The 10,716-nt window shown below is 40.6% G+C and overlaps 1 protein-coding gene across 2 annotated transcripts; it reads right to left on the minus strand.

Annotated features, from left to right (window-relative positions):
• Window positions 1–5,084: 5,084 nt before the first annotated feature.
• Window positions 5,085–8,668, minus strand: LOC119054174 (E3 ubiquitin-protein ligase RNF4-like). 2 transcript variants are annotated; one of them, XM_037152033.2, is made up of 2 exons: window positions 8,502–8,668; window positions 5,085–6,374 (listed from the first exon to the last, which is right to left on the minus strand). In XM_037152033.2, the coding sequence occupies exon 2, from the start codon at window positions 6,111–6,113 to the stop codon at window positions 5,544–5,546; it is 570 nt and encodes a 189-aa protein (XP_037007928.2). In that variant the 5' UTR covers window positions 6,114–6,374; window positions 8,502–8,668; the 3' UTR covers window positions 5,085–5,543. The 2 variants fall into 2 exon arrangements, with proteins under 2 accessions (XP_037007928.2, XP_037007924.2); XM_037152029.2 differs by having other exon boundaries at window positions 8,236–8,668.
• Window positions 8,669–10,716: the final 2,048 nt, after the last annotated feature.

Raw genomic sequence — 10,716 nt, forward strand, 5'->3', positions numbered from 1 at the left:
TTTCTATCTAAAATAAAGTGATAATACATTAAAAGGAAAGTAAATTTTTATAACATTTAATTTTTTTAAGTTTATGGTGGGTTTCATTACTTTTCTACAACCTCCTTATCTAAATTCTTGGTTATTCCAAGACCTGCATACAGTATAGATGCTATAAGCTGTCACAGTTAAATAGTTCCCCGAATTTCCTTTCATGCTCTAAATTGCATACCCCTCTTCTGACTGGGCTTTCCAAATTATACCTAGAAAACCAGCTGGGTTGAAAACGAGTAACTCACCTCCATTAAGCTCTATCATCAGGCCACCAAGGGCAGAAGCAGGCACTTGAACCAGAGCTCAACAGGCTCAGGATGGCTGCATACCAGAAGTCCAAGAAGTGGTAGCTTGCTAAGGATGGGCTCAGAGCATGACAGAAAGAGGAAAAGTTCAGGAGCTGGGGAGATTGGGCAAAGCCAGAGTGAGATCTGGCAGATTCCGTGACAGTTTGTCAGTTGCTTTGATCATCATTAGCTTAAGAGAAAGAGAAACCCTGAGTGGCAAGGCCTACCTGCCCACCCTTTTTTTGCAGGGGAGGAGGACAGCAACTTATTTAAAGTTGAGGTGGCAATCTAATCTTTTTTTTGACAGTCTAATCTTAAGGTTTACATGGTCCCATTTCTGAACTAGGGGGCTCTACAAAAGAGGAAATAATCATTTGTCCATAAGCCTATCACATGAGAAATCAGCACCTCATCCCTCATGATCCCATCTCAGCACTGAGACTCCATTTAAGTGGCTTTAATAGAGAGATATTCCACCTCTCAGAGCTCACTTTCCAATGAAACAACCCCTACTTTTATGTCTGAGAAAGTAGCAAATGTCAAGAAAAACTAAGGCTGTAAGGAAGTACTCAACAGTACCTGGCACATAGTGAGAACCCAATAAATGGTAAGAGCTATTGAGCTGGCCAACAGTTCTTTTTTTTTTCTGTAAGGTGGCTCTAATAGCACTTAGTTGTCTTTAACTTCAAAACAATTTGGTTAGATTGTATTGTGACAGCTATCATATCAGCATGCATTTTTTAAAAACTTACCCAAACTGATGAATCTTTGTGTAGCTGTTTTAATATTGAAGATGGAAGAAAATATGCAACATTTTAGCATATTATGCTTTATTATTTTAAGAAAGGTAAAAATGCAACTGAAACACATACACAAAAAGATTTGTGCAGTGTATGGATAAGGTGCTGTGACTTATTGAACATGTCTAAAGTGGTTTGCAAAGTTTCTCACTGAAGATTTCTTGCTGTACAATGATGCTCCACAGTCAGGTAGACCAGTTTAAGTTGATAGGAATCAACTGAGACATTAATTAAGAACAATCAGTGTTACACCATGCAGGAGATAGCCAACGTACTCAAAATATCCAACTCAGTCAAGTTATTGGTGAAAATAAAAATGTGTCTTTTATTTTGCAGGAAAAACTAAACAGACTTTTTGGCCAGCTCAATGTTATTGTAGTAACATTGGTGTAGTAAATAGTTTACAAAACTTCTGCTCCCTCAAATTAACTCTCTGACTTAAAATATAACGGGATATAAGTAGCTACTGACCTTCATGGACTCCAAGAGCTGAATATAAATTAAAAGTTCACTTTTCCATCTTCTAGACTCCAAAGATGTTACAGAGAAGTCAGTTATTTTCTCTTTTATGTGTCTTTTATGCAGCATCTAGCAGATATTTTTATCATAGCTTTTATTACACTGCATCATATCCTTTATTGTGTTATAACTATTTGTTTTCATATCTCTTGCCCACTCTCTAGTAGCTTCTTAGAGAAAAGGATTGTCTTATTCATCTTTTTAACTATACAAGCCTGCTACACTATCAAAACTTAATAAATACCAGGTAAATGAGCACATGAGTTAGTGAATTAATAAACGACCTGTGCCAGGCAAAGCACTGCACCTTCTCTCTTCTGATTGGAGAACAGAGAAGCTGCTATTACTGTGGCTTGGGCTCGTTCAGAATGGAAGAGAGGTGTAGCTTTAAAGGCTTTCTTCTTAGCAGGGAAGCCAAGTGGTGTGGGTATCTGACAGCCTCTCTCCTGTCACACCATGCTGGACAAGCCCCTCTGCTCTCTTTTGAATGAAGATTAAATATTATAATTTGAGGTTTTGGGTACTGGTGCTGATTCCTAAAGTTAATTTGATAAATTAACAAATTGTTTGTCAGGCTTCTGAATCAAAGACTGAATGTCAAGATGTTGGGTAATTTCTAGATGTTCCTTTCAATTCCAGCTGTTTTAGATCTCTATATATAGAGTTTTTCCTAAGATTGAATTCCTGTCTTTAGTTAGTAAGACTTACTTATCTGTTACAGGGGAGTATTTTTTCTTGCCATATAGTTGAGCTGTTTGATGAAGCTCAGTAGAAACTTAGTGTGAAATATAAGATCTTCTCCCACAGTCATTGATGTCCTCTATAACATTTGCATACACTAGAAAATGCCTTCAATTTGTGTTTTACCAGAATTTTGGTACTGGTCAGAAGTTTTATACCAACAAAAGAAGACTCTACTTCTCAGATATGGAGGATGAGCGTTGCTAGCAGAGCCACACCTGGGGTCACATGCCTTCTTCATGTCACTCCAAGAAAGGGAATATGCCCTGTAGGACCTGTTTGCCTGCTGAAAGCTAAGGAAACAGGAAAAGTCCCATATTAAATGCTACCTTGATTTAGCTTTCATTCTCTGCTGTAACCTCTCAGTGAACATGAGGAAATGGCAATGAAAATTGCCAGATTATCTCACTGGGGGACTAACTGGGCCTAAAGCTAGATCAGGCATCAAGCAGATAAATTTGATTGTCCACCTCACTTAGTCTCATTTCCACTGTCACCAAAGAAGCTTCCACTTTTCTAAAAAGGTACCTGAAAGCTAAATCTGAACTGCCACAGCTGTCCTCCTGGACTCTCATCATTGCCACCTCCAACCAGTGACCATCTCTCAAGAGCTACCACAGCTCAAAGGCTTGCACAGCTCTGTTGGCTAATATGTAACAGACACCCTAGGGCAGGAGAATACCAGCAAACTCCAATACACTTCATAAAATACACTTCTATCTTTAGAAGAAAATCAGGATCTTTCCTTCCTAATTCCATCTCCGTGTTTTCCCCCCAACTTTCAATGGGTATCTCAGCCTTCACTTAGCTTTCTCTGAGGGCTCTCCTCCCAAGCCTTTAATGACTTCTTAGCACCTAGAGAATAAAAGCTAAACTTCATAACACAACACACAGTGCTGTACTCATGATGTGGCTTAATCTTCTCTTCTAGCTTTAGTTCTCACTTCTTTCCACAACCATGTACACTAGTTGCCAAATTATTTACGTTAAGTGCCCTGTGGCAGCTCCCTTGAACATCTGTTCTTACATTTTCTTGGGGTCCTTCTCTTGCCTAGGCGTATACCTTGACTGCCCATGATGTGTGAATTGCCTAGTACTGTGCCTGGAATATAGCTATTGTTTACAAAAATAGCAGCTATCATTATTAATATCTCCTTGCTTTAGTTCTTAAAAAAGAGAATATGTCATGTTCCCACTAAAACAAACCCTTGATCCTCATGCTTATACTCCAAATCCCTATCAAATTTTCATCCCTGGTAAGTTGAGCTAAACCATGAAGTTATAAAAGTCAATGTTCCCAAACATATCTATGGTGATAGTAATCAGTACAGTGGTTGCCTCTGGGGGATGGGAATTAACAAGAAGGGGGCATCAGGAAACTTCTGGAGTGATGGAATTCTTCTCTATTTTGATTTGGGTGTTGGTCATGTGAATGTATATATTTGTTCAAATTCGTCTAGTTATACACTTAACATCAGTGCATTTTGCGGTCTGTAAATTTTATCTTAATTTTTAAAAGTCAGAATCCTATTTTATTCCTCTAAATCAGATATCAAAATCTCAAATGTCTACATGAGCTTGGCAGGTAAGGTAAGTATGTAGTGGGCTGGGTAGAATACAATAGGGAGAGCTGAGGGATGCTAGCACACTGGAGAGAGTATGGTCTTTTTCCAGATCACATGGACAATACATGCACAAGCAGAATCTGTATTTAGTAGGCACCTCAGGAGTTTTGATTATTAGTCAGGTTTGTGATACACTGTGCTGTCACGGAGCTATTAATACTCTCCACAGTGGGATACACAAGATGATCTATTGCAACGTAAGAAGATAATACTTAGAACTTTCTTCTATTATTTTTCATGTTCATGTTTTTTCTTCCTCCTTTCATTTTAGAACAGACAAAAGAACCCACAGAATGGAATATAATACATTTATCTTGCATATTCTGTGCCAAGTCAAGCAACTGAGGTTTGAAGTATAGCACATTCCGAAGACTGCAGTGAGTGGACACATGACACAGGGCTTGGCATTCCTCCACTGGCAAGACTCGACCTCCATGGAAGAAAGCAACACTGCTACAACCATTGTAAGTAAGGAACAAGCTTCAGTGCACATTTCATTCTGAAGGAAAAGGAGAGAGCACCATGGAAATTACACCCTCTCCAATTCAAAAGTGCAAGCTGAATTCAGTGCTAAGTGGTTCTCTGCAAAAGAAAAAAGAGCTAATACATGTGTTTGGGGTGGAGACAGGAGGAGGTCTTCCCAAGGCCTGAGATCCACCCACGCTGCCAAAGCAGCTGGGATAGTGGTACAGTAATGTGTTTGTTCAAAGAAGCATGCCGATTCGTTGATCAGCAGACCAATGTGGTAAAAGGCAGGTACACCTGTAAAACCAGGGTGAAGGCAACCCCTCTCTGGCTTGGCAGGTCAGAGACCACAGAACCACAACTCTAGGTTCCAATGTGCCTAGCCAACTCCCCACACTGGCCTCAAAAGCCACTAGTCCCAGCAGGACATGGTACATACCTGTGGGAATGCCCCACTCCATCCTGTTGGTTGGACAGCTGGTCAGAAAGGACTGGCTTCCTTCCACTCCAGTGGAATCGGAAAATGCAGAGAAACCCAGAGATAGTACCCTGCCTAGTCCATTAATTAAAATAAAGGCTCCATTGCTCCAAATAAGACCCAGTATAACAGTTGCTTAAACAAGAATGAAGTTTATTTATCTTACATAAAAGTTCAAACTTGTATTGTGGCTCTGGTTGGCAGAGTTGTCAGTCTCCTGGCTGCCTTCTGTCTACCTGCTCCTCCATCTCTAGGATGTTGTTCTTATTTACATAATCCAAAATGCCCACATGTGGCCAGTTAAAAATTGATTACTATGAGGAAAAAAAAAGAAAAATTTCTTTGAGGACACCCATCATTCTCTGATTCACTATAACAACAAAAGTGCAGCCCTGCAGCATGAAACCAAAGGAATCAGAAAGCAGTCTCATAGTTTGTGAAAAATAAAAGTTTTTTTCCTACATGCCAGAGAGCAATTTTTAAAATCAGGCTTTTTGAGCTCAGAACATTGGATGTCAAAACTCCGTAGTTTCTGGACAAGGACATGGAAAAATTCAGTCAGGGGGTTTGTCTGTCCTGAGTAGCACAACATACATCATATGTAAATGCGATGGTACTGATGGCAGTCAATTTTTTTCAAACAAACCGGGCAGTTTTTAGTATATTGAAGAAAAGTGCAGAGGCACCGACTACAGAAGATGTGGCCACATTCTGTAGAGTAAATGTGTTGTCTACTCATTTCAATCTCCAAGTACCCATCCATACAAATTCGGCACTGAATATAGCCAGGCAGTGTGCAACTTAAAGTTTCTTTTTCCAGGGCACTATGGTGAGCACTGTTGGTCACATTTACATCTCTGTCCCTTGTCAACCCCTTCTTTTCACTGCTCTCTGCACAGGTGCCAATTTGGCCTTGGAGTGGCCTTCTGTTTCTATTTGGCCTCCTCCTTTCCTCAATTACCACAACAGAGTCATGGTGAGTTAAGTCAATCACTGCAGGTTCTAGAGATTCAGAGGTGAGGTCGACCACTTCATCACTTTCTCCAAGTTGTATCAGTTCTGCTCCCAAGATTATCTCAGGAGTTGGGCCTTCTTCCCCAGTTGTACAAAATTCTTCAGCTTCTCTGGAATTCACCGTGCTATTATCACATGTACTTGTATTCATCGTGCTTTTTCGATCCAGTCTTCAGAGCAATAAGTGACCTGTGCCAACATTTACAATGCTGTTAAAGCCCTCAGTGTCTCCCAGTGTTGGTCAGTCACTCTCTGATTTATGTAAGAATTGAGAACCCAGATTTTTGGGTATATCTGAACACTGATTTTGGTTCCAGTCCTGTTTCCACCTCCACAATTGCTGTGTTCTCTTAGGGCAGGGGGAGTGAATCTTCTAGGAGCCACTTATAAGACAACTCAGTGTAATTTTTAACTGAAAAATAAGAGATAAATTAAGCTTTAGTAATATTTAAAATAAGATTGGTAGTAGTAGTATATAAAGAAAATGCATAGTCAAATTTTTTTAATAGTTATGGATTTAAACAAAACTTAATCTTTGTGTCCATCCTCATTCTATGTCCTGATGGTTGGGGGAGAAGGAATGCCCAAGGGGCACTTACATGAAGAGAAGCACACAATCATAAACACCAAGAAAGGTCTGCAACCTCCTTCAAGATCCATTATGAGGGATTCCAGGAAACACTTTTTTACCAAGTAAAAATGGAGAGGCCAAAACGATCTATCCATATTTGAGTTTCTAATAGCAAATAAGAAATGAATTATTTAGTTCATGTAAAGGTTCACCTTGCCCAGGCTCTGCTTTCTAACAGAGAAAGCAAGTGGAGTTTTGAAGAGTTTTAGCACAGATTCTGTTCTAGGAAAGAGGGGATGGATTCATCATAGAGAGACTTGATTTGAGTAGACTCTCTGTGACTTTTGGGTATGTGATCTACATGGTTAAAGTTCTCAAAACTTTATAAAAGTTCTACAAATTATTTTGTGATTTTAAAATAATGTATCATTAATCATTAAGAAAATGCAAATCAAGGTCATAATGAGTTACCATTTCACATCTACTAGGATGGAAATAATAAAAAAGATAATAGCCCTGGCTGGTGTGGCTCAGTGGATAGAGTGCTAGTCTGCAAACAAAAGGGTTGTGGGTTTGATTCCTGGTCAGGGCACAGGCCTGACTTGTAGACCAGGTCCCCAGTTGGGTGTCTGTGAAAGGCAACCACACATTAATGTTTCCCTCCCTTTCTTTCTCCCTTCCTTCCCCTCTCTCTAAAAATAAATAAATAAAATCTTTTTTAAAAGATAGTAAGTGTTGGGGAGGATACAGAAAAGTTGGAACTCTCATACACTACTGGTGGGAATGTAAAATGATGTGGCAGCTTTGGAAAACAGTTTGGCAGTTCTTTAAAAGGTCAAACATAGTTACCAGATGACCCAGCAATTCCACTCCTATGTTTATACCCAGAATTGAAAACTTAGGTTCACACGGAAAACTTGTACATGAATATTGATAACAGCATTCAAATTATTCATAATCTGAATAATAATTTCATAATCCAAATGCCCATTATCTAATGAATGGGTAAACAAAATGTGGCATATCCATATGATGGAGAATTATTCAGCAATAAAAAGGAACAAAGTGATGATACTTGCTATAGTATGGATGACTTTTGAAAACTTCATATTGTGACAAGCCAGTCACAAAGATCACATACTGTGTGACATTTATATGAAATGTCAATAATAGGCAAATCCATGGGGAGAAATGGAAGTGACTGCTAACCGATACAGGATTTCTTTAGGGGAAAATGTCAATGTTCTAAAATTGAGGTGATTATACAACACTGTGAATATACTAAAACCCACTGAAATTGTATACTTTAAATGGGTGAGTTATATGGTTTGTGAACTATATCTCAGTCAGGCTTTTGCCAAAACAAACATCTAAGCTGCTGTAAAAATGGTACACAAAACAGCCGACCCGATCTGGATTTACACAGGAGCCTTAGAACTTCGTTGGCACTCGAGAGGAAAATGGGGTGAGCCCAGAAGAGAGTGGAGTGCTCAGCGCTTCACCAGACGTGCTCGCCTACTTATGGAAGCAATACTTTTCTTAGATTCCACAGACACTTGCCTCGCATCGGACCCTCACTCCACACCTTAATCACGAATTCGCCTTTCTCAACCTGCCTGCCTCTCCCCCTTCGCGATGCGGCCAGGGAAAGCGCACCACCCGGGATGAGGCTGGGCAGTGCCCCCACCCGACACCGACTCACGCGTCCAGCTGCCCGTCAATGTCCTGCTCCGCTTCACCGTGCCCAGACAGCTGACCAGAGATAATGGAGCAGGAGGCGTGTGCTCAAGTGGCGTACATCGTTCGGGGATCTCCGCGGCTTTCCGGTCCAGTCCGAACAGCCTGACCGAGCTGCACCGGGCTGCCTGGCTTCACTAGGCACGGAAGGCTGACCGGAGTCACAGAGCCGGGAGAGCGAGTAACTGGAAGGAAGCAGAGGAGGAGGACAGGCCGGCAGGCGGTACGCACCTCCAACGCACGCAGGCTGGCGGTGGCGCCCGGCGAAAAACACTCCAAGTGACAAGCTGAAGAGTCGAAGCACCTATTCCCACCACCGGGTAGCAAAAACCACTGGGGTGTTCTCCGTTTTTAACCGTTTTTGTTTTTCAAACAGCCCAATCAAATCCCTAGTTCGGCGTGGTTCGTCACTGGTCTCGGGGCAAAAAGTGCTGCTGCAGGCTGCGCGGGGCGTTTCCCGTCCTCGGTTTCCTGTTTGTCCGAGGTGTGCTGCCTTCTGAGAAACGGGGAGGGCGGGGCTGCGTGTTTGTTTTTTTCTTTTTCCCTTTACCCTAGTCATTAAATTTCTTTCTTTCTTTATTTTTATTATTATTATTTTAATCCTCACCCAAGGATATGCTTATTGATTTTTAGAGAGAGGGGGCTGGGGGTAGGCGGTGGGACAGTGAGAGAAACATAGATGTGAGAGAGAAACACAGATCAGTTACAGGATGGACCCCGCATTCTGGGTATGTGCCCTGGCAGGAGGGAACCCTGCAACCTTTGGGTGCACAGGAGGATGCTCCCTCCAACCAACAGAGCCACCCAGCTATGTGCTCCGGTGATTAGATCAGCAACTCCCCACTCTAGAAAAGTGGTTCTCAGTGAAGGCAGTATGTCTCTCAAAGAAGTTTTGTAAATTAATAGGGGGATTTTGGGTTGTTCCAATAATGGGGTCACTACAGGTATTCAGGGGCCGAGGGACAGAATCCCAACTTATACACACACATACAAAATGTATGAAAAGCCTGCTTATAATCTGGGCTTTATAATCACATGCAAAAACATGTTTTATTGTTCAATTATTTAAATTTACTCCTTAAATATTTATTGACCATCTATTATGCCAGACCCATATACTCGGAATTTTCCAGGGATGCAAGTACAGGGCAACTCAAAGGAAGATGTATTTTTGAGTCTTTTTGTTTGTTTTTCAAATTTTACCTAGAGATTTTCACCATTTCAGAGAATCACACCACAACCAGCCTTCAATGTCATGGTTTAGGCTGTAACGAAAACCAAAAAGCATTTATTTGAGCAAAGGATTGCAATACAAGAGACACAGATTCAGGTAGCAATTCAAACTGCACTCTGGAGAGAACAAAGAAAGGCAGGATCCATAAAAGCAAAAAACACAGAATGCAAATGGAGGCTTGCTGGCTAGCTTAACAACGATTGGTTAGTTCCAGTACACAAATGACAGAGGCAGAAACTACAAGAAAGGAAGTAAAGTCCATGTATAGCCTTGTAGCAGTTGTTCCAGTATATTTATGGCTTGCTAACCTAAAAAAATAAAAGGCTTTTCATAGTGAAAGGCAACAAGCATTTATTTCAGATAAAATAAATAAATAGAATAAAAGAATAATCAGCTGCCACTGATTCAGGCAGAAACCCAAACAGTATTAGATTATTAGACAACAGCAATGATTATTGATGAGAAAGGGAAGGGGAATGATTACATCGTTAGAAGGAAGGCATTTCTATTGGTGCAGCTAATGTAGTAATGTTAATTTTAAATGTTTTTAATTTTCAGTCCCATAGTCATAGGTCCTATAGTCATAAATATCTACTTTCTCATTATCCTTGCAAACAGTTTTTTTAGACACAATATTGCTTTATTTATTTCATTTTATTTTTTCCACTATCAGTTCACAGATCCAGAACCAGTGTAAGTATCTGGGCTCTTCTTTATACCAGCCAGTGCAGCCAGGCTAGAACACTCAGCTACTAAATTGCTTGGCTTTCATAATCAAATTAGTGAGGGGGGGCATCATGAGACAGTTTTTATAAAAAGAAGGTGTTGGATCTCATTGGAGCTGAAACCTCTGATCTACACTGGAGTCCTGGGGACTGTGGGCAACTCAGTCTACCAAGCCTGACCTTGAATACTGACTCCCTATCCTTAGACATACAGCAGATAAGTCTCTAATACACAGGTGACTTGCTTACTGTGCAGTTAGTGGTTAAGAACTCTTCATTTTATAGATAAAGAAACTGAGGCCAGGAAAGGTCAAAAGATTTGAAAAAGGATGAACTGTGACAGAGGCAACAGTAGAAGCTCCTAAAAATGCAATTAGACTTGGTGAATTTTTTGAGCAAAACCATTTTCAGAAATACCGTGACTGCTAGAGGAGAGCTCTGCTTAGACTTACCTTTGGAAGAACCATCCAGAGTGAAGACCATGTTT

This window comes from Artibeus jamaicensis, unplaced genomic scaffold (genome assembly GCF_021234435.1).
Source record: "Artibeus jamaicensis isolate MK-2021 breed Jamaican fruit bat unplaced genomic scaffold, CSHL_Jam_final contig_3201, whole genome shotgun sequence".
Lineage (NCBI taxonomy): Eukaryota > Metazoa > Chordata > Mammalia > Chiroptera > Phyllostomidae > Artibeus > Artibeus jamaicensis.